Here is a 27853-nt window from a genome sequence, read left to right on the forward strand (position 1 = left end):
TGTTGATAAGAAAATTAGCAAATATCTTCATAGTTTTATTATCGTAGCTTGTTATCGCCTTTAAAAAGCCAAAATTCTTTTTTTTAACAAAACAATCAAACTAAAAGCAATTTATTTTAAACTATACAAGGTAATCACGGGTCACAGTATATGGCTCTTATTACTACTACTACACCACACAGACGAGTTGTAGAATGAAAAGATTCAAAATAAGTAAGAAAAAAGTAAGAAAACAAGTATACAAATAAAACATAATGCAATAATGGTAACGAAAGTTAAATATACAAATAAACGATATGAATAAAAACATATAAACAAAACATAGCATACGAAACAAATACAAAAGAAGTTGCTCTATGTTTAGAAATCAATCAAAAGTATTGCAGTTTGACAGCATGACATAAATGATATTAATTTCATCTGTCAAATTGGAGAATGGCACACTTTAACAGGAAGCTAGTAAATAAACCAATCAAACCCCCATTAACTGCAGGTCAACACACTTTGCAGCACGTTTATGGCACACCGAAAACCACAAGACGATTGGAAAGCATGTCCGCCACCTAAGAGGAAGGAAAAAAAAACTCCGGAAGCTGCGAAAATTATCACCTCGCCGCAAAACATCGATGCAAATTGCTCATCAATCGATGGCAAAAAGGGTGTTGGCGGCTGACTAGGTGGTCTAGATGAAATTTGGCCTCCGAAGCGCTGGAGCAGATGCTTTTATTTGCTCTTCGCGAGTTTCTTGTGCACCGTATGGTAAATTAGGCAAGTAAAAAAATGAAATTAAAAAAGGGAGTTTTTGGAACTCAAGATTTTGAAGATGGCGCAACCCCCAACATTTACTTTCTTTCCATCACGATGTTTAAACACACTGAAAAGGCTTGCCGACAAGCATAATGCATAACGAAAACAACGAACAAAAAAGCCTCCTTTTCTCATTCGAAACAGCGAGCGAGACACGGGATGGAATAAAGGTAACTAGCCGCAGTGTGCATATATTTTACCTTCTTATTATGACAACATTAATGGTGCTTCACTTGTACCGCCCGTCATATGCACACCGCGAACGAGCGCGAACGCGCGCGCGCCCCCGGTGCCCGGTGGTAGTACGGCGGCAAAACACAACACGTCTGTGGCTGGCTGGCGCGAAAAAGAGAAACGATAATCGTATAATTAGACATAAATGTCAAGCAAGCAAAAGACGGCGACGGTGACTGCGGCGACTGTGGCGGTGACGGCTCCAAATGGCGACCGAGCGACTGCGAGATCACGGCACCGGGCACGGTTTAAGATACGGCCGCGGCAGACTCGCTGGTGCGCGCGCGAGACCTTATCTTAACCCATCTCCCCCATCTCCCCGGGGCTGACGGACTGGCTGTGTGTGTGTGTGTGTGTGTGTGTGTGTGTCGCAGGTTTACTGCGAACGATGTTCAGCTCCCTCCCGCTGCCATCCACTATTTGGGTGGACGACGATACGATCAGTGAAGTACCACCAGGTTCCATAGTGTCTGGGCGGCCACCGCGGTTGTGTTTCTCTCTGCTGCTGCGTGGGAATGAATATGACGCCATCTCTCTTCTTGGTCCGATTCCGCGTCCGAGCGCGGGCTGCTGATGAACGTGATCATTTCTCGATCGCCGTCCTCCTCTGGGGTTTTTTTTTAATGCGGCTGGGGGCGAGTAGTGATGGAGGGCGCCAGCACAAAAATCCAAATCGAGAGGAAAATAAAGAGAAGTCCGTGAAGCGTAAGACGAATGTGCGGCGGTGACGCGCGAGAAGGTGTAGATAAGGTAGAACGGGCGATGATGGCGATGATGACGACGGTGACGGCGGTTTCTCCGGGGGTTTTTGGTTTTGGTACGGACTCCCACCCACCACCACCACCTTCACCCTCCCCGTTTTACACACCTGAGCGATGGGGCTTATGCGTACGATAGACAGAGATGCAGAAAGTTGTCCGGATAGCTGAGGTGCTCGGACAGCCACTGGAGCGGAGTGGATTCCGGCACGGTAACGCCATGGGTTCTTGCCTCGACTGTGGAGTGGGAAAAGGAGAGAAAGAGAGAATGGCTGATTAGCTGATGGGGGCAATGGTGCGCAATGTGTGATCTGAAAAGGCAAAATCAAGCCCCATCGGGTTCCCGCCGTCCGCTTTCGACCACTTGCCGCCCGGGATACGCCTGAGCCACGATACACATCTTTTCCAATTAGGAGCGCTTCCCTTTGCCGGCTACAGAGGTCCCGCACGCGGATGGACGGCGGCGATGGGGCGAATGAAAAATAAAATCAAACGTATCTAAGTATCGCGTTTGCCGAATATGGCCACTTGGAACCGGTTTTGGGACAATGTTAAGAATTCTTCGATCCCTTTAGGATGAGTAAACATGTTTGTCGAGCACATGCTGGGGAAGAAGGGAGATCGTTCGTTTAGGGATATGGGGATGATATAGGAAGAACACTACTATGCGACAAAGTAAAACCAAAAATGAAAAGAGTCTTAACGTGATCTTTAGCCAAAGAAAGATAAAATGGGTGATACAGTAGATGATCAAAGTATTAGATTTCTTGATCTATGTGCTCTCTAGACATCTAGTTCTCAATGAAAAATATGAAGTATTTTATGAAGGTCTCAACAAATCTACTACCTTCCCGACAAGCTATTCCAATGTATCTTCACAAGGTGTTCCATTCTGGGGTCTAATCTTCACTGAGTAATCTGAGTACTATTCGAGTATGGCATTGATTACCGATCAGGTTAGAACTCAAGTTGCATAGAAAAAGGCAAATAGAATGCTGTAAATATGAACTGCACGATGTCATACCTTTAAGAATGGACCAAACAAAATGATTTATTGATCTAAATCATTGTTTTCATACGAAACAATCTTAAACAATATTATGATCCGTCTATTCTATAAAGATTCATCTCTTGTTTGGAATCGTTAGTGAATAATTGGTTAATTTAATTTGAGATATTATCATCTTCTCAGTAACATATTCACAAAACAGTCTTCGAAGCTATGACATCAGCCAGAAGACGAAGAATCAATGTGACCATTAAAACATCAAGTACCAGGAACATTTCTAATCACAGAGAAATCTCTCAGTGGAGATCCTCGAAGGAGTCAGCTGATTAGACAGACGTTCTTGGATCTTGAACAAACTAACCAAATCTTTTAAAAACCAAACATTTTTGTTAAATGGCAGGATCTTCAATGTACTCATACTAGACAAACAGCATTGGACATATCGTAGAAATTACATAATAGAAAGACTTCACTGTATTTTGATTCTTGAAGTATCGTGGCATTATGGTTGGGGTTTAGAATGCATAGATTCAAAATATGTGTAAGATAGGTCCACAGATCCAAGATTCTAGGTCTTCAAGATCCAAGATCCAAGATCCATGATCTTTATTACAAACAATCTTTTCTAGTTATATATTCACCCAATATTATCAAAGAATCCAAAACTTTATACACTTATAATTGAAATCTATCTCAAAACATTCCCCTTTATATCTGTCATCATCATCGCACCCCCCTTATTGCCACGTTAATCAGCAACCACTTATCGACAGAACGCCACCCATTGATAGGAGATTAGGCTTGCGTTGGAAAACAAACCGATACCCAAAAGCCCTTCCGAACGTAACGACTCGTTTCTCAAGAAATTCTTAATTCGTTTCTTGGTTATTTAAATAGTTTCTCCCCACACAAACACACGTATATGGGGCTCAGAGCGAAAGAGTGTATCAGGCAACAGAAATGTGATCTTCAATCCTTCGACGTCGCACGTCGCTCTTTCTTGAAGGAAGCTGGCGTATTGGATCGTTTTTTTGTTATCTCTCTCTACTCTCCCCCTCCTTTCTTTAGGAAAATGATTTAACAACATTCCTGTTGCTGTTTTTGTAAGCTCGATCCGTCCACCGGGACAGACCCGCGGGCGTCAAGCAGAGTGCGTATCAATTCTGCTTTGTTTGTTGTCCTCCGTGCTCTACAAAAAATCCACCACCCATCCAAACAATCTGTGCTGGGGCGTAGAACTGTCGATCTGATGTATTCCTGCTGTTGCTCGCTCTCCAACTCCAACCAGCACTTTAGTCATCCTCATCATCACCATCGTATGTGTGGAACCTATCTCCACCATCGAGAGCCGCCGTTTGGGGACCCAAAAGGTGGCCCATAAAACCGGTCTCCAACGATCTGTAGAGAAAACGAGCCTTGCCAGGCAGGCTGGCTGCGCAAAGCAAGCTCGTCAAAGAGCGATTAGAAAATTAATAAACCGACCCTGTCTTTCTCTCTCTCTCTCTCTCTCTCTCTCTCTCTCTCTCTCTCTCTCTTTCTCTCTTTCCATTCGTTTGAGGTCTTGAGGGTGCGCTTCTTGGGTTCCAAAATAAAATAAAATAAAATATAAAAAAATACAGACGCCGGAAAGGAATGATCGAAAATTGCTTTGAAATGAGTTCACCATATCTCGAGAGCGAGTTTCGGTTAGATCGGGCCGAAAGTCGAGAAGGAAAGGGGAAAAGACAAATTCCACAGAACAGACCCCTGGGCGATGATGGCGCAGCGAGATAGTGGCGACCCGGCCGAAGCAACGAGACGTCGAGGAGCCCAGGATCGGTTTCTTTTTTTTTCTTGGGTTGGCTGGTTTAACGTAGGACCGTTTTATTTTTGCGGCTTCGTCGGGTTACGGGTTGTGTTAATTTTGGGCAAACTTGAGCATTGGGTTGGTTGGATGACGCCACCATCCAGTCGTGCCTGTACGAGCGCGCCTGGGCTTGTGGTTTTAATCCAACCCAAAAGCAATTTAACAGAAAAAGAATTAAAATTAGACAGACAAAAAATAAGAACCACAAGATTACCTCACTAAGTGGCCCTCTGTGTGAGCTCTTTTTTTGCGTTCCACCTTTTTCCTGTCTCCACCGCTCGTGGCTCATTTCGCACCTAAACCTTCTGCCGACATTCTTTGACGCGCTTCTACTTGTGATTTGCTGCCCGATAGGGACCGACACCACAAACAATGAATATCATTCAGCATAATCTCCCGTTTCCAACGTACTTTCACGAAGCTTCCAGGAAAACCGCGCCCAAAAACCGTTGCTCTCGCTCATTTTGGGCCAAACACACACGGGGGCTGAAATCTGAAATCCGCCGATCATTCTTGAGCCTTGACTCTCCCCTGCATCCCCGCGTTTTGGCGTTTGGAAGATCCTGTCAATCTGCGGGCTCACACTTCTTTATGTTATTGGGCGGCAAAAGTTCAGGCATTTTTTCCTCTCGATTGGCGCATATTATTTTTAGCTCTTTTATCGCATCCTTCATCCTCATCCTCATGGTACACTTTTTTCCTCTTCCTCCCCACCTTATAATTCATTAGGAGGCTTATGCATACACAGGATGCGGCGAGAGCTGAGGATCGGGTGCGCGTTGAGCCGAAATTGAAAAATTCCATTCATCCCAATCATCGACGAATGTGTGATGGAGAGCGGTTTTTTTTCGATTTACCGTGATCTTTTGGGGAGGTTCGAAATTCTTTGCCTCATTTAGTGTGTGTGTGTGGAATGTTACTCCATTTTAAGGCATGATTGGTAAAGGTGTGTTATTTTAGGGCAGATGCTACCGGTTCATCTGCTTGAACTGATCTAAATAGATCTATATCTGTATATTACTTTTTGAGTTAATTGAAGTTGAAAAAAATGTGTATAATTTTATTTTTATTTATTTTTATCACATTGTAACCGAAATGCACAAATATGAGAGTTTAAGAAATTGTTCAGAACCAATTTTAATATTATTTTTCTTCAATGTGGCAAGAAGATATTTTCTCGTCAAACGGAAGACTTCTGAATTATAGAGGCATTGAAGGAACATCAGCCTTTTCTTTTAGTAGAGATTAGAATTTGTCGATCATGATTAAATTTGTCGCTTACAAAGATAATAAAGATCTAAGACATAAAAGTAGGTTTAAAGAACCCAAACAGAGCTATTTGTTAAGTCTTTTGATTTGATTCTCGCGTTATCTAATTTTTTTTTAATTATATCGTATCTTTTTTAAAAGCTGGTGCAGCTCGAGGAAGCTTTAATTCTAAGTTATATTTCCGCTAAAAAGCGGTTAAGCTTGTTTTAACGCGCCTTAGCCACGATCGCAAATAAATCAGATGATGCTTGGAAGAGTCAACTAACGTTGGCATTAAAAAAATGCACAAAAATTGTCGATTTTCAAGAATACCTGCACTAACGAAACATTAAATGCACGTTCAATTATAGTATTCCATGAGCCTGTAGACAAAATTTGATACCTTTATAAGTCGAACTCTAACCGTGATGGCCAAAAAAGTAAAGCAATTTTATTCTGTAGCGTACGCAATTAAAGAAGTGCCGTAGCGTCCAAAACGGATTCCGTGAGGCAGTTTTTGAACGTCGTATAAGCCTGTTCCGGCATCTACAACATTTTGGCATTATTAGACAACAATCAGCGATGACTGCATCGCTGCGTTAGATTGACCTTTTTTCTTTGCGTTAGATTGGGAGGTTGATGCAACCGGCCAAACAGTGAAATAGTACCTGTGGAATATGAACAAACGTAACCGCGTCCACTGCCATTGCAGCGATAAGATTTGACGCCAAAACTCAATGTGATCATTTCAAGCGAATTTCGATAGAGTTTCGATATGACACTCCGTGAAGGGGTTCAAAATTCACTAGATGCAATCCGATAAAAATCAAAGATAGATCTTTAAACATGCCTATACGCATGTCTTCGTTTACCATTAGTTAGTTTATTTCATCTACTGTTTAGAATAGCTACTCCGTATTGGAAGTAAATTCAGAGGGGATGAGTAAGAATTTCTCAGCTTCTAAGAATCACACAAAACGTTAATGGTTTTAGTGAGTTGCTTCGTACATTAAGTGAGTTGCTTCGTACAGAGTTAACACATTCAACACTCAAAAGAGCTATATGAAACAAGAATGATTTAATAGTATTCTATATCGAGGTTAAAGTTTTCATCGTGATCGTGATCATCGTAACGCTCGAAAGAGTTCCCAAGTGACATTTGCTCGAAATTGTTTTACCATATCTGCTCGATTAGTACTCGATACGCCTGAATTTGTAGGGTTTTGTGTGATCAAGTGTGTTGAAAACGCCAAGATTTGGTGTGATCGTAAATTAGACGTTCCTCTATCGATGGACGATGCCGTCGAGCTCATTTTTCATTCATAGCTATGGTTTTTTGATGAAAAACAAAAGCTAATTTTGTCTGATGCTATTCTATAAAAAATGGATATTATTTAAGCATAAATTGGGAACATGACCAACTATAACGATAGAAAACATCGTTTCCGAGCGAATCTAGAAGAAAGTAACGAAAAAGCCGCATCACATTTGATTTTAAAGGACTTTTTCTAAATTCCCTTAAACTGGTGCAGTTTAAGGGAAGTTTAAGGCTTCAGTTTAAGGGAATTTGCTCGAATTCCCGATTATTCGTGCTATAAACTGTCAGTTGGGTTTTTTTACCCACAAATGATTTGATTCATTGTGAGTCACTTACTAGTCACCATCGAGAGTTAAATCATGATTCGTAGCAATCAATCCATTCAGTTTTTTCTTTTGTACAGTACAGTATGTTGATCATTATTTCTATTCATCTTATTAATATTGGTTCCTAAAATTCTTATAAATAGCTTTTGCTAAATAGTAATGCTAACTATTGTTAAAAATAGAAGATTCAAGCAGTTTATAATTATCCCATTCTTTACGGTTATTGTGTCATATTGAACCAGTAACTGAAACCATTCTTCTGCACCATTCATAACTGAGGTTTTCCTCGACATTCAACTTGACCTCACCCAAACCGGAACCCCCTTTCCCTTTTGGACGGCGTCTTCTTTATTATGCGGAGCAGTTTCCCATTCTTAACACACGTCATTTCAAGACCAATGACACCCGACGACCGGGTGTGAACACCGGACAGAGCACGATGTGTGTTGGCTATGAGGACGCGGAAAAATATCACGTCAAACAACTCCAACCTTTTTCCCAACAGCGCACACCGCAGGTAAGGCACTTGTCGACCGATAATGAACCGGTGAACCGAGTACGTTTGGTGTCGTTTAAAAATAAGTACACAATGTTCCTCCCAATGCGCGCACACAGAGATTTTTGCCAAGCGACAGTGACACGGCAGTGTCATCAAGACACATTGTCTACCACGATCCACCGGTTGGACACTTGGGGGAAGTGGACAACTTCAAAACCTGTTGGTATGCGCCACCCGCGCCATGGGAATATTGGAAAAGGGACAACAACGCGATTAGGAAAAACAAGGCTGATAAAAAGGACAATCGTAGGGCGTACAATCTATTTTCAAAACCAATCCTTTGCAGTTATGTTCCCGCAAGGAAGGCTCGTCCGAAGACGGTCCGATCCGGTGATGGCTGATACTGAGTTTCGTAACAGCCCAGGCAAAACCCATTGCTAATGATCGATTTTCTGTGTAACGGAATAGGTTTCTTTTTTCTTCTCTCTCTAAAAATTTGTGCTGGCCATTGATGGGTGGATGAATGGGGCTAGGGGGTGTTAGGGTAGAATCCACCACCGCCTCGGTACACGTTCGTTTGATGTACGTCAAATCGTTGACCGTTGTCGCGGTGTGGGTTGTTGTCAGTTCGGATGATCTATTTTCGAAATCGACCTCACCCGTTCCCTCCCACGAACACTTTTCCTCTCTTCCGCCCTCTGGTGACTCCACCCTCAGTAGTGGTAGAGGAATTTTTGCAGGCCTCAATTTGTCTGTAATGTGCCAAACACCGCCTCGGCTTGCCCTTTTTTTGTGCTGTACGCCCTCAGCCGTCTCACTGGGTGACTCGAGTCAGTGTTGGGTGGGTGTGTCCTCCGCGCTCACTGTCACCGCCGCCGCCGTCGCCACCGAATTCGGTTTTGGTGCAGCATCCGAAGGATATTTTCAGATCGATTGAGTCACCGAGTGTAGAAGAGGCGGCAGAGAGATACGAATAAAAAAGAACCAACAACCACGCCACATTGCTGCCGATGCTGCAATTACCGTTGCCAAAATAAAGCGAACATTCTCAACGCTCACTTAGGGCACCCTCTGCCCCCCCCCCCCTCACCCCACAGGTGGGGTGGTGACTTACTGTTCACTTCAAACCCCGCTTGCTCGCTCGGTCGGTAGATAGTGTCGCTTGTGCAGTTTCAGTTGCATGATGCAACCGTGAGGCAATGCGCCATATCACCAACAAACATCGAAGCCTTTGGCTAATGGGTTGCAAGTTGGCGCACTGATAGAATATTTCTTGGAATACTACGGGCATTTAGGTACTTATTACAAGATGCTATAAAAATGTTTTATAGCAGTTTTATAGCAATTTTATAGCAACTTTAATTATATCAAGAATGATGTCTACTGCTTTTTAATTGGACTATTTATGAGATCAGCTAAATTAATTTTTATAGCAGAATTTTATAGCAACTTTATAGCATCGATAATTTTACTAAAATATGTTACTTAAAAGATTTGTAACGAATAATCTATACTTGTAACAACACTTCTATACCAGATAACTATCAGTAACGCCTTATGTCGCTTTTTTACTCATCGTTTGCTGACGACGGCTGGCGATGATCGTTGCCAAGCGGCACATGTGTTTTGCTACAATCCTTTTACCCGGGCTACAATCGGCCGGATCTGCACTTAGTGTCCCATTTAGCGCCGTCCTCTCTCCTTCCTCCTCCACCTTCCACCATACCACCACCCACTCGAGGCTGCCTCCTTCACTGTTCGGCGCTTCCTTGCAAAACTATTCGCTTTTCTAATTCAGCCAAACAACCGTCGCGCAACAAAAACAACAACTTAAAAAAAAAAGACAACCCGTGGCAGATGCTTTTCGCATGAGGCGATGCGCGTGACAGTAACGAAAAAGAGAAAGAATAAGAAAAGGAAAAACCCCCCTGACGGCCCCAAAATTGCTATTGCCGCGGTAGTTGCCAAGAAAGAAGGATTCCACCGCGCGGCGTCTTTCAATCAGGTGTGCGGTGGGTATGATGAAAGGGGTGGTGGAATGGCGCATTCAGGGGGTGATAAAAACACCACAAATAAAATTACCTCAAAAGTACACGCCCTGCGGATGACGTATGTGATGTGGTGTGGTGGGGGGGTAAGCGAAACAGTGATGGACAGTTAAATGTTGAACGTCACACCTTTCTATAGAAAAAAATCCTTTGCACGTACATTTTTATGATTTATCGCAGCTGATAGAAAAAAAAGATACGTCATACGAAGGATTTTTATTGCGATTTATTTACATTTTTTTATTAACTGATGTGAAGCCTTATAACTGAGTATTAAATAATTACCGAACTGTGCGTGAGTAATAAGTCTTAGGGAGTGCTCTAGCTAATGTTTCAAAACTTGTTTGGTATTATGCAAAGAAATAAATTTTTAAGGTTTGAATATTTATTCATTTAATAAAGGGTTTCCCGAGGATTCTTTTTTAATGTTTCCTTTTTTTGATTTCATAATTCTATCCTATTTTGAATCGATTTTATAGTTTTACGGGTTGTAAGTAAACTGTTCAAAATTCATCACAAATCTTTCAAGTTTATGTTTGCAAATAACAATAATAATTATGTGCAAATAACAATTTAATTAATGCGAATAATCCGAATAAGCAAACAAGTATGATAGGCATACTTTTTTATTTTTCGTTTAATCTATTCCATATATATATGTAATATGATCGACGGCATACACTCAATCGTACTTATTGATCAATTCTTTTATTGCTGCTCCATGCTCATGCTGCTAGAGCACAGCCTTAGCTTTATTTATTCAATTGTTTACCCCTCTTGGGAAGGAATCTCTTTTATCTATTTTAAAATGCACAAAAATAAAAGGATTCGTCATAGACACGCAACACAACTAATTATCGTAAAATTTCATGATCTCCTATCTATCTACAAAACACAACACGACCATGTTGCACACCATAAAATAATAGTACCAATGTAAATTGAGGAGACCGAATTGTTTGTTGAGTGACCTCTTTAATGGATGTTTTTTCCCCTTCTTCTGGGTGATTTGGTTTGTTGCTCTTGATAGGCGTTTTGGCATTATTTTTTTCTTTTTACTTGCACGCGTTCTCAGGCGTGCGGCAAAGAACAAAGTGAAAGCAAGTTTGGGTGCAAAACGAAAATAAAACACCAACCAACGGGCAGGGCAAACGACAGTAGCAAAAAAGGGCTTTCTCTTTCATTTGTCCTCACACGCGCGTTGATCCTTACTTGCCTGGGGGGGGATGGATGCACACAAAAATTGCATGTGCTCGCCGCCATCACGAAAGCGCCAAAGGTATGCGCCAGAGCAGGCCGAAAAGGCAACGCACAACGCACCACAATCGGTTCAATTTTTAGCAGGCACAGTCAGTTACATTTCGATCACTAAGTGCTCGGCGATGATTGACGATCGAGCGCCACATGATCAAGCGCAGCGCACGGGGGTTTATTTTCGCTCTCTGCGTATCGCCGCCTTCCTTTCCGCCACTTCCATTGCGCCACACGCGCGCAAAAAGGGCTCGAGAGAATGCCCGAGCGACCGCAACGTGCTGGTTCGCACGCGAACCCCGTTGAAGATGAACCCACCACCACTAACACCACCAGTGTTGCTTGTTGTTTTGCCGTTTTGTCACCCCCGTTCTTGACACACGGCGGCTCCGATGGGGGCGACACGATGGCTAATCTCTTCCGTTTTGGCAGACCGCGCTTGGCGCGCGGGGTGTTTCTGGTTGCGCGCCGCCGATGACCGATTAGGTCATTGTTTTATTTCGTGCTCGTGATGTCAGCCCATCGAAATGTTGGCCACCGGGCCATGGCGGTATATGTGTGTGGCGGGGGTCTTTTTTTGCTTTTTGATACTGTTTTGTTGTGTGTGTGTGTTTTTTTTAACTCAATAGGTAATACGTATTCTCGGTAAAAGGGGAACAAACTCATCGAAAAATTGCCACAGAGTGCAAAATAAACCGACCGGGTTACACGCGTACCACTGTGTCCTGTGTCTGTCTCTGATAATTCGGGTAGCCCATCCCGGTTACAACCGGACACACAAGGCCGCTGTATCAAAGCGAAGACCCATTTTAGCAAATTTTGGGCGAAGTATCAAAAGGACTCCAATGCCGCACGATGATGGAATCGGTCCACAGCGCGCAATCGACGAGATAAGAAAGCGCGTAATGGCGCCAGGGGATGTTTTCGCTGTAGCACAACCCGATAGCACAACCCCATTCCCCTGTCCGATAAGTTTGCTGTTAACAAAAAAAGGGCGCACCAAAATCGACAATGCATTCCAAAGTGCAAACCAATGGGCCCACACGCGATAAGCTGACAACGCTTTGTGGCCGTTCGTATCAATTTTCACACTCGCAACTCGTACTTATCAGCATCGATCGGTGACGTTCGTGTTTGGGGGGGAAGGCTTCTTGAAAAAACAAGATAGAAGGTGGTGCACACAACTGCTGCGAAGGTCCCGCTGTGTGGCTCCTGCAAGAGTTGTTGCATTCCAATGTCAATGTTTGCGCAGAATGTGTGATGTAACGGTCTCGCGATTGACCAACGATACACACGATCGGTCGAGTGTGTTTGCTGTGAGAAATTAAACGCCAAAATCCACAAGCAAAAGAGTATTAAAAATACAAAATAATGCCACCCAATGCAATCAAGTGCATACTGCGTGTAGAACAACAACACGCGCCAAGTCAACAAGAAGCTGCGCATCGGTATCGATGCGAGCCGATTTCCAATTAAAGCAAATGAGATAATCTACATTTCGCTATGATTGATAATGTTGCGCGATGTGACGTTATCGGTGAAGGAGCGTGAAAACTGCAGCATTAGTAGATAACGGGAGAAGTAAAACAAATGGTATAGCTCCCGAAGGGTTCCCAGTTGAGTCACGTGATGACTGGCTTAGAAATATGGGAGGTTGTTTTTACTATTTGTGAAGCGAAATTGAAAACTTGATATGAAACTGAAAATTCTAGTAATAATATTGATTAAAAAGATTTTTTTTAATTTTTCTTAAATGTTAGGAACTTGTTTTGAGAAAATATTGAATTTAAATTTAAATAGTGTTGTTTCGTGTGTCTGACTCTGTAATTTCAATTGTAAAATAAATCTTCGATCTTTTTCGCATAGTGTGTAAAATAGTGCTCTTTAGGACTTAAGGTATGTAGGGGCAAGAATGGTGGTCCGATGCTGGAATCGATTTCGGCTCCGGAATCGAAATCGACCAGGGAATCGCAATTTGCTCCGGTAATGGAATCAGAATTGACTCCAGAATTGGAATTAGTTCCGAAATGAGAATCAATTCTTGAATTGAAATAAGAAGATTCAGAAGCGAAATCAGACCGGGATTCCATGAGAATGGATCGTTTACAAGTAAATTTTGTTTCTTCATTGGCGGCTATCAATACGTAGCATTATTGGACCCAAACGCCTATTTTTATGGAGATGCCAAAACTGACTCCGATTTCGAAGCTAATTCTGATTCCGGAGCCGATTCCGATTCAGGAGCTGATTCCAGAATTGATTTCGGACACTGATTCCGGACCTACTATTCGGAATCGATTACAGAAAACTTTGGAGCTAGCAGGAATCGATTCCGACGAAAACTTAATTTTCCCATCACTAATCCTGAAGAAGTGTATGAGTGTTAAGTTCAATTTCAGTATACATCCATACATTGGCAACCACATCAATTATGAACTTTGAAAAAACTAAGAAAAACGTAATTAGTAGAACAATACAAATTACAGTCAGAATTCAATAGATTAACACTTTTTCGTGGTTTTTTGAGATTTTTCATAAATGGGTCGGATTTTTTGACTGAAACATAGCTAAAGAACGTCATCTTCGACGTGTGAGCAAAGTTTTCAAAATGAGCTCCAAGGGACTGTCTAGAAAGCCTCAAAGTCAGAATATAGATATCTACTTTAGGTGGACGCCATTGTAGGTCTAGTTTCCACAACCAAGTTACAGCCTCAAATAACCTTCTTTTAGGGGTTACGAGTCATGCCGGCAAATACAGGCTTTCGAGACTTACTAAGTACCACGCAGCCGGATAGTCAATCCTTACTTAGGGCGATCGTTCATACGAAGCTTGAATTCAGGACGGGTATGTCGTTAAGTCGTCAGAGTTGAGACGATAGTATCGATGAAAAAAGTAACGGTATAGGATCAGTATAAGTTCCTGGTTCGTCATCAACTCCAGGGCCGCTACGGATTTTGGAGCAGTTTCAGGACCGGTATAGGGTCAAGATCAATTCCATACCCGGTGTGGGATCGGGATCAATTCCACGACCGGTATGATGTCAGTATCAGTTAAACGACAGTTAGGATCAGTACCAGGGCAAGTATATGTTCATGACTAATTCTAACACCTGTATGGGATTGGAATCAGTTATAACATCAGTATGAGTGCTGTAAAATTCCAGGATCAACATGGGTTCTGAATCAGTTTCTTTTAATGTGTCCCTTAGAGTTAAAAGTCTCCTAGAATTTGCTTGCGTTGTATTTTCAAACTGCAAAATACTGAAGTAGTATCCTAACGGCTATTATTTTATTTTACAATGCGTTAAATAAATTCTCTTAGGGGCCATCTTGCATCTCTGTATAAGAATAATTAACGATTATTTTCACTTAGCTTCCCCCATTTCTCCTGCTCCCAAAGATTGTCTTGAATCTTCACAACGGCAGCAGAACCCTACAAATAAAACAATTAACCTAATGCAAAACGGGAAAGGAAAACAAATGCAACAAGTTCTCGGGTAATACAACACAGGTTATTAAAACTCTCTAAAGCTCTTCAAAGCCTAAACCCGTTGCTTGCTGAAGCCAAAACCGAATTAATTACCAATCCAACACACCCACCGAAAGGATCTATTTCCATAACTCTTCGACATTGTTACACTGATTGCTTCATGTTACCTGGGTTAAATCCTTTTCCTCAGCCAACAGAACAGATGAGCAAAACGTTTAAGATGCGCTCTTACCCGTCGACAACCATATTTTTACAAATAGCATTAAAAACGCACACATACAAAATCTACGCACAATGCTACGACCCTCCCACGGGTGTTGCATTTTGAAGATGCATTGCTGCTTCCACTTCTTCTAACATAAGGCCAAAAAGGGAAATAGTTCGGGATGCAGACACACATATGGCCCACCGCTCTGTGCGCAGTTGGAAATAATGATAATAATTTATGCAAATTTCTTTCTTCTCTCGCAACGCCAATCCGCTTTTCACTTGGGATGGAAGGTGTATTGTGTGCACATCGAAACCGTGGGAGAGATAGAGCACAAGGTGGACCACCATCACCACACCATGAATGGCAGGTAACGGAAGATTCCTTGGGCTGTTTAGAGTTGTTTAGAAGAAAGACAGCGCCGCACCATCCTACCCAACTTACACACTTTGGACTTGAGAGAAGCGCATTTGCATTTTTTATGTGACTCTCCGCACTATGCACAGGTTTTGTCTGAACGGCACGTACACATTCCCCTCCTTTGGTTTCCTCCTGGTGGGTTCCAGAACGCAGGTTGGGAAAGCCTCAGGGATGGGCTGCCGACTTCAACTTGAAGCCGATGGCATGCCTTGCTTCCAAGTGTCGATCAACCAGAGTTCCTCTGATGCGTCCAAGGCTTCCTCGTACCTTGCACACCTTGCTGCTGTGTAGTGCAAGCAATAAAATCACTGCCAACGGCTCAAATTACCTATTTTTTTTTTTGCTTTCTCCCATCAACCATCGTGTGAGGTGCATTTTGACCATTGCAAACAGGGCCGGCACAAGGACCATGCAGCATGGTGTTGCTGCGCTCTTCAGACACTGTTGATGCCTCCGCAAATAGGCGCTCGGGAAAAAGGACTAGCACACAGAACGAAACATAAAACGATCCGCGTATGCGCCTGTTGGTTCTTCTCTACTCGCCCTGCACGTCTCCTTATTTATACATTTACGATGGTAATAAAATATTCACACCTTGCTGAATAAACAGCAGTCCGTTTTCGGCTGGAGGCGCAACCAACCAGGTACCTTTCTCTCGCCGTAGAGCCGGGCACGATCGACGATGATCCTTGGCGTTTTTCTTTTCTCTCGCTCAAGGTGCTTTCTCGTCAGGACATCGCATACACTTGTGGCATGTGAAGGGCGGCTAGCGAGCATAAAGGGAAAAGATCCGACCGTCTTTTCATTACATCCATAAGACACACACAGAAAGGCCGACCTTTCCGTTCCCTTTTGTTTTACCGCATTCGAATCTTCCTTTGCTGCTGCTGGTGTTTGTGTTGCCACAGAGAGTCCTTTTAGGTCGGGACAAGGATCTTCCCATATCCTTCGAGAATCGGAGGATCTACCTGTCCTGTCCTAAAACAATATTTAACTGGCTAACACACCTTGATGCTGCTGCGATGAGGTGCAGCCGAGGACGGAAACATTCCATCTGGCAAAACGGCAGGTAGGCATGCTGGCAGGTTGGCTGGTGTGCTTTGCATATTGCACCGGGTTTAGGTTCGATGATTGAGTGTGGAAAAATAACAATCGTCAAGGTGTCAACGGGCAAACACCGACACACAAGTGGCGGGGAACGACCGGCTGCAGATGGCGACCGTGGGACCACACTTCAAATGGGCCTTCGGAAAATAAACCCATCGAACCTACAGGTCACATAAAGCCACAGCTGGCCACTACTGACATGGGAGGCAGGATTTTTTTTAATTATAAGAGAAAAAAATTCCACAAGTCTATAATACAAGTAGATTTCATTTAATCTCAGCCGTTAAAACACAACGAATTATGATTTTGTGTTATTTTGAATATCTAAAACTAATCGCTACTCGAACACTCCATGCTCCAAGGCAGCTCCAAGGATCACATTAACATTTTGAAAGTTATGATCTATTTTTTGAATCGATCTATCTCAGAGCTTACTTTGTTAAGTAAACCCTGCTCTCTTTCCTATCTAATACTTAAAGATCGATTGCTAATGATGATGAAATGGGCAGATGATCATTACACACATGTGTTAGGAACACATTACTCCATTTATGCTATATCTATAGCTTAGATATTTGATTCTGGTACAGTAAGATTTAGGTCTTTCTAGTTATTTCAATCATTCGAAGTAAAAATCCGTTCTAGAAAATGTCAACCATCTCACAAACTCTGAAACTTATTTACACAAATCGTTTACTTCTTGTTATCATAGGACAGATCAAACCATATGTTTTGGCAAATATTGTTCCGTCTGTTACCGAGTAATGCGATTTGCGACTTACGCCGATTCCGAGTTATGAGAATTAATAATAATTGTAATAATTAATAGTAAATCACAACAATTTTATTATGAAAAACATGTCTTTTTTGTAGACATTTTTAGATCATTAAAACGACAAAAATACGCAAATTGTCTGGCACGAATTATATACAATCATTGTTTAAATGCAAAACCCACAAAATTGTACCGAGGCTGCCTACATTCATTTAACATATTTTTGCTTAAAATTGTAATGTCCCATCGAAAATCTCTTTCCCAGTGTACTGATGGTTAGCGGAATTTGGGGTAAGCGTGCCATAGGGAGAAAAGTGCCAACAAGCGTTTTTTTTTTAGTAAAACTTTAGTTAAATGACTAATTGAGTATACAGATATTTCATTCCAACGACTAGGTAAATTTGCCAAATTTCTTATAAATTAATCGATTTTTCTTATTGTTTTCAACTGTTTTATGCTGAATATCAAAATTGAGCAGTAAATACTCATTTTTGAACCATACCGAATAAACTCTCAAAACACATAGGAACTGAGAAAATATTTAGACCCGGTGGCAAGCTAGGAAAAACTAAAAATATTCGTGGGATTGCTTGAAATAAACCATTTGCCCTGTTCTCCTGTTTGTCAATTAAAAATCTAATTAAAAAATAAAAACTTTTGATGTAAAAGTGCCACCTCTATTTGGGGCAAGTGTGCTACTATATTGCATAGGTACGGAACTGTAAAAAAATGTAAACATTGTTGTGGAATGCAGCTGTATTGCGCTATTGTGAGCGGATTTCGACCCAGCGAAAACAGACCAGCAACTTCCATATTTAGGTTTAAGTGAGTTATAACATGAAATGTTTAAGATGGCACACTTGTCCCAAATTCCGCTACTGTTTATCATTCTTAAATAATAAGAAAAAAACACGACGAAGAAGGTTTTTTTTGCCCATGAATTTGTTTGTACAAATATTTCCTCATTGTCCCATAATGATCTTTATTTGTGCTTTGTGCTCGCCCCAACATCAAACCACTTTTGGCATCACTAAATCATCATTATGGTTCATTCCGAACTGTAAGTAATTAGATCAAAATGCAAATTCTTATTGTTCGCCAGGGAAAGATCTCCCTCAGCCAACCAACAACCAACAACCAAAATTATCGAAACCACTAATAATCGAGCAAAATATGCTGCTGCGTGCCTGTATTTTTCGGGGCTAAAATTACCCAAAAGAATCCACCGGATCGGGTAGTTCCGCGTAGAGGAAGCTGGGAATGCTTTGCTATTTTCGAAGTAGATCACACAGCAGCACAGGAATGCCTGATCAGAACGGGCGAACCACCCCGTTGGGGGTTGGCATCCTGGGAATGTTGTGAATTTTTAACTTGAATCACAAACCAGGAAGTGGCGGTGCAAGAGGGGACGAGAGAGGAAGTTTGTGAAGTAGTAGGTGTGAAATTTATTTGTTTGTTTGCCGCACGCCCAAAAATGCTGCCCGAAAAGTGTGTTTATATTAATTGAATTCTCACACAGAACAATTCGAACGATCCAACAATTCATCTTCATCGCGCAAGTATCGCCGTCCAACGACGTCACGATTTGGCCCCGAGTGCAGAGAGTTCAGAGCCGTCATCGGTTGGAATGCCAGAGACGCGAAGTGAACTCGAAAGAACATTCGCCAAGGGTCGAGCCAAACGGCGACGATATCAATTGTCACTTGCGCGACGACAGACCATTGCTCGGCCGTCTGCCTATTGCTCATAAATCAGATATTAAACAGGAGCGCGGTGGTAGCGAGCTGCTTCTCGTAAAGGAGCTATATCCATCGACAAATCGTCCGGGTCAGAGATAGACACCCCAAAATGACAAACGACTAATTGATAGACGACACTTGCACCATCCGTCGGCAGCCAGGTGCTGTGTATTGTGCATTCGGGCATAGTTTCATCAGACAATTCCTTATCGTGTGTATGTGTGTATGCTTGTGGCGTGGCTAATGGCGGACAGCGATATGCGGACGACCACAAATCAACAAACAAACATCCTTTAATAACCCTCCCCCGGGGTACATCGTGCATCGGGGCAGTTGTGAAAAAGCTTCCCCACCACTTTGCATTCGGGAGGTGGGCCGTCCTGTTTGGGGTTGGGTTTGATTTTGCAACACCCAAACCGATCCCCCCCCCCCATTGCTATATTGCGGTTGTGCAAACACCGAAACACTAACGAATCGATGAACCCTTCCCCATCCGATCCGGACTCTGAGGACGAGCACGGCCATCAGGCGCGTGAACGATGTGGCACACGCGACTGTTGCATCTCCCCTCCTCCCGCAAAGCGTCCACGGCACACCTGACACATGACAGGTGACGTCCGATGCCCGTCCCGAAGCAGGTGGAGAGCATAGTGTCTATAGGGGGGAAAAGGGGAAAGGAGAATGATCTTCTCCGTGGACAAATTTTCGCTAATTGATCGTACGTGAGCGTACTGCTAAACGCATTATTCTGTTCGCATTGAACTTTAGGGCTGACCGCGTGCGTGGGGTTTTGGGTGTTGGAACGAGACAAGCAAACTAATCAAATAGCATACTCCCCAATCAATTGACCGTACTTTTCTTGTGTGTGTGTTTGTCGACAGCGCGCGAATGGTAATGAGGCCGAAATAGCGCTTCGGTCAATGATCAATGATTTCCGATTGCTTATCGTCGTGTGTTTACCGAGAGCTGATGTGCGATCGGGCTACTTAACGCAGGTGATCGATCAGCACCAATCAAGGGTGCTGAAGCAGCACAATAGATAATTTGGGGGTAGAGGGTGGGGTGGTGTGTCCGCCGATCAGTCATCCAGCAGCGGGCGCGCGTTTCTAATTGCCGGCAAATTTCGGTGTCGGTACGCTTTTCGTCAACGGCAAAGGGACCACAAACTCAAACCCGATTGAGAAATGCATCGCAACCAGCAGCACTTCGTATTATCGATCTAATGGGCCGTTCCGTTGAATTATTCTGTAATTGATTAGATGAGATCTTAACCAAGCAGGGGTTATGGAAGTAATTTAATTTGAGCGTTAGCACACTTTCTCGACATGCGATCATGTAATGTGGAAACTATGTAGGAGAAGGTAGGTAAAGACGGACACGTTAAAGGAAATATTAAAAATGTAGGGATATATAATAAAAAAATGTGCATACGTTATCTTACACACATGTTTTATCAGAACATGTGTTGAATCTGTCAAGTGTAAGACAGACACCTGATATGGGAAAGATGGACACCATGAAGGGTAAGATGGACACCTGTAGAAAACGTTAGAAATTGAAGAGTTTTATAGTATTTTAATATATCCTATTACTTTCCACATCCTGGTACGTACATAAACTCATTTCTGGCCAATTGCAACGACGGTTCATTCATCCGTGAATTTAGGAATTGTAAACGCCGCTTGTAATACATCGTAGAATGCAGAATCTAAAACATTATTGAAATATCGCGCACTAACAGCTGAGGTTGCTCCAGCTTACAAGAGCAACTGTCTAAAACTTCGCTTCACGAAATTACTCCGCTGAAAGTCCGTGGCCCCAGCATGTTTGAGGGACTTGTTAACAGGTCAAGCCAATTTTTCCACCATGTAAAAATGCATCTTTTAGATCTTTGTAATCCTATAGAAACTCTAATCTATTTCTGAACGATGTCATATCAAAGCCTCTTCTTTTTGTTGAGCAAAGTTCGTGAAGTGCCTCATCAGCGTCGAGCGAGTAATAGCATAAAGCATGACTGCTTTCATTAGTTGCTGGATGATTTATATCTTCCGTTCTTCGGACACCGCACCCTTATTCAAGGAATTTGATGAAATCTATTCATCATTGATATACGAAGTAAAATGTATCAACAAATACCGCATGATTGAAAATTTGTTTTGTTCGTGAATTCAACCATTTTTGCATATATTATGCCGAAAATGTTCTCGAATGTGTTGTTTTACTTTCACTTTGGATGCTGCATTGTAGAATTATTCGATAACTTGAATCATTAATTTATGAGAAGTGTTCATTTTACCTGTAGTGTCCATCTTTACCTACCTTCCCCTACTATATTTATGTTGTGAAATTATGTCAAAGAGTCGAGAAAGTGTGCCAATTTGTTGAGAAAATAATGAAATTGTTTAGCAATTGTTTATTTTCTTATATCCTTATGATTGTGATTATTTGAAGTATAATCGTTTTAAACGGATTGCAAAAAGTCCCAAAAAGGGCTCGAGAAACTGTGCCACCTTGCTCTTCTAATTAGTTATTCATTCACCGAAAGGACACCCATATCAGACCAGGTGACAAAAACTCCTGTAAAATCAACGATTTAAGTTCGCTGTGACACATTTACACAACCCTGTATGTCTGGTGTGCCATCAGAGCCCCAGTTTGCTCTCTAACAACGGAGCGACAAGCAATAATTAATTATCCCCGACAACAACAAGCAAACCCGCACACCGGTGGATTTGTTTTAGAAGCCAAACCCCCCTACTGTCCTTCGTCGAACACAGCCGAAACGGATGCGATCGCACCATCCTAATTGGCTATAAAATACATCCATTTCGTGTCCATAACTTACGTTCACCGGGCCAGGAGTGTGAGGGAACGTGGAAAACCCCCGTAGAGGGTACCTAAGCGGAGTAAGCGGACGACTCGCCAGCGAACCAATAGCGAAATTTCGGCACACGGTGTAAACAATTTGCATATAAACAGACACGGACCGACGACGATTCAGCAAATCAGATCGCTTGGCTTTGATTCGTCCGCCAAGGCGTGCGTGAGGGGTGGGGGATGCATACACACACACCTGGCATGGCATCAGATACACACAACAAGCCGATGCCTGGTGGAGCAGTAGTGCCTAGAGAGTGCGCATAAATCCCGAAGGAGGTCCCATTCGTTCCCTCCGGGACGCACCAAAGACGGCATCAGTGAAGAAGAAAAAAAACACCACTCCATCGATCGAAATCGAAATGCAGAGAGACAGGCAGGCGAGAGAGTTTTAAATACATAGCATAGAAATAATCGTTGCTCGTTAGCAATATTAATGAGCGGTGGGACACTCGGTTTTGAGACAGGCTTCGGACCCCGTTTTTGGAGGAGCAAATGGAGATGCGAAGCATTATGGAAGCTCATTTCGTATTCCGGTTGGGTGATGGAAATTCGTAAACAAAATATTAATTTCAAAAAACCGATCGAACCGAATCGATCGTATGCTTCCGTCCCTTCCCATCTGGGTAGGGTACCAGACCTCCTCGGCGGCGGCAAGTCCCGGTCCCGGCTGACAAGTGTGAGAAAATTAGCAATTCACCGATTGCTTCGCATTACACAGAGAGAGAGAGAGAGGACCGACGGAATGGTCCAGATGGTCGGTAACGGAGAGGAAGCAAACAAAAACACTGATAGCATCATCGCCGTGTCTCCGTGCTGTCTCGCATCATTTCAGCCAAGCTGGAAAGCCTCAAGGATGATACAATGCAACAGGGCAACACGGCCTCAGGGGGGAAACAAATTAGCCGTAAAGCTATACCTCCGAAAGCCGGGACTTTCCCGGGGTACCTGTGTACCGCCACGGTTTCAGACAGTTTATCCTTAACCGTACGCACAATCACGTACGCACTACTGCACAGCAGTGCATTGTGTACTTCGGGGCAGGTTCTGGTCCTGGCCCATTCATATGCCTCGATCCTAACTGACCCACACACACAATAGCGCACCTTTGCTAGACAGGGAAAGAAGGCGAAACGCCAATAATTTCCACAATGTCATCCCTTCGTCGGGAGAGGAGCCACCGAGAAAAAAAAAGGCTCAGGACACATCGGAGCACCAACAATACAACGGGCACCCAGAGGATAATGCTAAAGGTGAACATTGTTTTGTAGCAACGGTGTGTGTATGTAGTTCCTTTACCCGTGCGTGTGTGCGTGTGCGTTAAAGAGACCGTGCAATTGGGACACACTGCTGGAACACTGGGACAGGCTAAAACGAAGCGATACAACACAAACGGCAATAGTTTTTGGCGCTCACTTACCTGCTTTCCTAACAGGTGTTGAGAAATCGTCCAACAAATCCTGCAACAGACGCTTCTGGCCGGATGCGGTGCTGGGTGCGACTAGTTTCTGCTGGTACGTACCGTCCTGAAGCGGGGGAAATGATAAAAAAACAGAGACGTTAATTAAGGCAACTCTGCGCGGTTGGCTGAATTCGTGATAGTGCTGATAATTGCTGAGTTGGTTAGGCTATGCTCGAAACGATAATTGTTGCAGCACAACTGACGATCTTTTGAAGAATTTAACAACTTTCCGCATAAAGTTGGTTGACTTTACGCAAGGCTAATTTGGGATAATAATTAAACTTTTTGCTAAACTTTTTTTAGTTGAATTTATGTTTCATGATGTACTGAAACATTGATAGATATCAGCACAGACGTAACGCAAATGGAAGAAGTTATAGTAGCTATGGTACTTTAAAAATGTTGTGGGTCAATAATTGATTAAAAAAAAAACAATGTTTTACATAACGTTCTTGCCTTTGTAGCGTCTGTAGCAATTCATATGTATCGATTAATAAATTATTACTTAAGCTTTCTTCTTCTTTTTCTTCTTTTGGCTCAACAACCGTTGTCGGTCAAGGCCTGCCTGTACCTCTTTTGGGGTTGGCTTTCGGTGACTTGATTACCCCCCCCCCCCCCATAACAGGATAATCAGTCCTACGTATGGCGGCACGGTCTAGTTGGGGCTTGAACCCATGACGGGCATGTTGATAAGTCGTACGAGTTGACGACTGTACAATGATGTATTAAAATTTAATTAAATTAATAGTTAAAATTAATGTAAATTGAAAATGATCTTTTGTTTAGCTCAAACCTTTGGATAATAAACCAATTCTAACCAGTATGACCACAACAAGAATGCTTATTGGAAAATATCAATTTCGTTTAAAAGGGGATTATACACAAATCTAACTAGAAATACAGGAAGCATATGAATTGAGGAGTTGATAATTACAGGGTTTTACAGGAGTACTCATAGTTGTGAGACACTTCCTTAATTATTTCTAAAGGGATCTTAAGGGAACATTATATGAGGAGAATTGGACTCTATGGCACCCTTTTTAAGCAAGCTCATTGGATTTGCTATTGGATTTGTCTAAAACGAATGCTATAGAATCCAATTCCCATCACATAAAGTTAATTTTCCGAAGAAGGAGTCAAGAAAGCGTCCCACAACTATGAGGACCAGCAAAAACCCCTGTTGTAATGAGATGCATGCTGAACTAACGATTTTTTTCTTCTTAGTTGGGAACAACCTCATATTGGCCCAACTATCCTTGGCTTTTTACTGATTTACTCTGTATTGTAGTGTATTGCAGGACCGGCCAACGGGTTTTTCGATCCAGTTTAAATATGAATCATGATGATGATAAATTCCACATCTTAACCCAAAACAGGGTTGAAAAGCATCGAAGTACCTTACTCTAATGGTAGATTTGAAGAAGTAAATTTTGCGAACAAGTGGTGGCATCGGATAACGCTTTAAAGCACCCATCGGGTACATACATTCATCAAGTCAATTGACAATGTTCTTCCATGGAAAAAAATGAGTCTAATTCCATCAAATGCAATGACTGTTCGAAACATCCGTTCCGAAGCTTGTCAAGAACATACTAATGGGTCGTTGGTCACTTACAATCATTAATGTCGTTTGACATAATGCTGTCGAGAAAATGTCGTTTAACATAATGCTAATATTGAATGGAAATCTCACTCCTGGCGCTTCAATGCTTGTTCTGCTATATATTTTAGACTAGTCGAGAACCATGTATTTAGGATTTTAATATGCTCATTATCAAAAAAAAAAAAAATAAATAAATAAAATAATGATTGTCACCCTGTACATTGTACGTCATACAAGTTCTGATCGAACAAACGTTATCTTATAGCCAAACGACTTGCACGATCAGGCCGGCCTTATCAGGCAGCCGGATAAGCCTTGCAATGGAGGAGGATAACATTATTAGGAATTAGGTCTGTCCGACCTTGACCAATGGGCCGCCTCATCTTTAACTAAGCACTATATTAACGTTAATTTTCATCCTATGCTATAAGCAGGGGCGCATTAAGCAGTAAGCTAATTATGCGGTCGCGAGGGCCACGAAAAAAGGAACCCACCCTCCGCTCAATCGTAAATTTGCTTCTTAAACTTTCCCTGATTTAGAATTACTTATATAACTCCTCTCGACACTTCTGAAAGGCCTACATTCGTGTGATCGCTTATGGTCTCAACTTGTGTTAATCCGCCACTGGATATGAGACATCAAATGTCATGTAAGTTGATTATTTCAAATCATGCTTTGGTTTGAAGTGTTCAAGACTATATGCTATGCTTGATGTCCTGCTTAAGTTCTAACCTCTACCACTAGCTCACCCGCTTTGTTCTTGTCCATTGATTAAAAATTCGGTTTATTTCTATACACGGACCCTGCTATGCTTTTAGCAGTTTTCCTAACATCAAGCATTAGATAATATCGTATTATCGTATTATCGTACGACAACGTGTCAATAGACAATGCATCTTACCTCGGCATAGCACCTTACTGGAATGTGTTTGAAACCATCCTGGTCGGGGATGGGTTCCATCAATCGCCTGTTTACCGCCCAGAACTGGTCGAACTTATCTGAAACGTGTTTATGGACCACCATTACCCACCAATCTACACGATCACGTGCACTCTCTCTCTCGTTATCGTTTCGCCTTACCATTAACTAATCCTAACCAGAGCTGATTGTGGTCTTTCTTCTGCATGGCGGAAACCACTTGACCGCGATGTTTCAACACATCGGCTTCTTTGAGACTAGACATGAAGTGTGCTTCAACAATTTCTCTGCAATAAAGGGGAAAAATTTTGTAAGGGGGTTTAGTAAACGCTTTTTGCGCAGCAAATACTCTGGAAGACATACTTGTTGGGACACCGGATGAGAATATCATCAGGAAACTTGGAAAAGTGTACTGTGACGTGCCAGGGCAGTGTCCCATCAGTACCGACAAGTAGATCGTACAAAACACCTAAAACAAAAGGACACGATTATGCTTCATGATCTTCGATGCACCGGCGGCAACACACACACACACCCACCTATAGGGAAGTGCCACTTTAATGGTGTTCCATTGCTGTCCATCCACATTTCCCCGTCCTGCAGCTCGTTCGACACGAATCGTAGGAAATGTTTTCTTACCTAATCGGGAAAGAAAGAATAAACTTTTAACTGGCACGCAACCCAGCATCCATCCATCCGTGAACCGTACTTACTTTATCAGTAACGAGAGGAAAGTAGCTCAACCGCGGTATGAGAAGAAAATACTCTTCCGGCTCAACATCGGTTTCGTCGGCCGATAGCTTAAAATGTACTGGAATTTTGCCCTCCCAAATTTCACGCAATATTTCACGATCGTTTGCCATGGTGTATGTGTGTGTATGAGTGGTGTGCCGGGCGGTCCGCACGGTAGGACGCTTACAGCATCAAATCTTTGGATTGTTAAAGGACGGCGAAAAACAATACGGCACACACAGTATCAGCCAAAACACAGTTTCTACACTTGCTCCCTTTTGCCGATTTCTTTACTTTTGTTCTGAATCGATTGTTGTTTTGATTTGTGCTGTCAAATGCGGCCCGCAGGCAGTGTGACCAGATATTTTTTGCTGTTTTACAAGGACCGTAAAGATATCAGGTCAAGTTATAAGCCCGTTTTGACAGCTAGGTGGAAGAAGAATCGACGAAGAAAACTGACAGTTAGTTTTCCACGTTTTGCGAACGCTTCAAGTTCTCGAAGGAAAATTTCCATTTTAAATCACGGGCTGTGTTCTAATAAACTAAAATATTCATCCAAATTGATCTCCACCAAATATTGACCATGCAAAACGTAAACAATCCATCAATACATATACAAGCGGAAAACCATCTGTCAAAATCGGAGCCCAGGGGGGGGATCGCCAAAAGCGCTATAACTACAACTCATTATACATTCCATCTTGCTGTTTTATTTGTATTTATCGGTAGGAGCAAGGTGTGTTTATTAAGAAGGTGAATTATTAGCGCGTTTTCCGGGCGCCATCATTAAGTATTGTTATGTCAAATCGCATACAATTTTCTATACCACCCTACAGCCCTTCCCGATTTTAATACCGGATCCCCCAGTATTGTATGTCAAGTCGTGTAATGTCAATTTGCTCTGAAGCACTTCACCTCCTAATATCCATACACCTTGGGTAGGAGTTTCAATGTGTATCGGTAGTTTTCGGTATGTTTTGAAATGTTAAGGGGGGGGGGGGGAGAAGGGGAGGGGGGGTTTGAATGGGGGTGCTAATCTGCGCGAGAAAATACATCCTTTTTTATTTAAAGCAGATGCATCATATTTGGTTCATAGCGGTCACACGAATGAGGCCTTTCTGGAGTGTCCATCTGAAAACTGTGCTAGGGTTCTAAGCCAACGAAGTATTGAGATGC

The 27853-nt window shown here is 42.5% G+C and overlaps 1 protein-coding gene and 1 long non-coding RNA gene across 3 annotated transcripts in view; one reads left to right on the forward strand and one right to left on the reverse strand.

Annotated features, from left to right (window-relative positions):
- LOC121598254 overlaps positions 1 to 24763 on the forward strand; it is a 132294-nt gene extending 107531 nt beyond the window's left edge. Inside the window, exon 5 of the long non-coding RNA XR_006005542.1 lies at positions 24711 to 24763. This is a non-coding gene — a long non-coding RNA (uncharacterized LOC121598254). The remainder of the gene's footprint in view (positions 1 to 24710) is intronic.
- LOC121598250 (autophagy protein 5) lies at positions 973 to 26999 on the reverse strand. 2 transcript variants are annotated; one of them, XM_041924816.1, is made up of 8 exons: positions 26659 to 26999; positions 26485 to 26584; positions 26309 to 26414; positions 26108 to 26232; positions 25928 to 26025; positions 23381 to 23486; positions 1910 to 2036; positions 973 to 1670 (listed from the first exon to the last, which is right to left on the reverse strand). In XM_041924816.1, exons 1-7 carry the CDS (start codon positions 26806 to 26808, stop codon positions 1924 to 1926), a joined length of 798 nt encoding a protein of 265 aa, XP_041780750.1. In that variant the 5' UTR covers positions 26809 to 26999; the 3' UTR covers positions 973 to 1670; positions 1910 to 1923. The 2 variants fall into 2 exon arrangements, with proteins under 2 accessions (XP_041780750.1, XP_041780749.1); XM_041924815.1 differs by having other exon boundaries at positions 973 to 2036.
- Between the last annotated feature and the right edge of the window lie 854 nt (positions 27000 to 27853).

Source organism: Anopheles merus, chromosome 3L, assembly GCF_017562075.2.
Source record: "Anopheles merus strain MAF chromosome 3L, AmerM5.1, whole genome shotgun sequence".
Lineage (NCBI taxonomy): Eukaryota > Metazoa > Arthropoda > Insecta > Diptera > Culicidae > Anopheles > Anopheles merus.

What these genes read in the sequence shown, in the direction of transcription:
- LOC121598250 (XM_041924816.1), bottom strand. Translation starts at nt 26,808, where the DNA reads ATGGCAAACGATCGTGAAATATTGCGTGAAATTTGGGAGGGCAAAATT. An exon ending in TTCCTCTCGTTACTGATAAA is followed by an intron (nt 26,585 to 26,658) that starts GTAAGTACGGTT and finishes TTTCCCGATTAG; the next exon opens with GTAAGAAAACATTTCCTACG. An exon ending in CTCATCCGGTGTCCCAACAA is followed by an intron (nt 26,233 to 26,308) that starts GTATGTCTTCCA and finishes CCTTTATTGCAG; the next exon opens with AGAAATTGTTGAAGCACACT.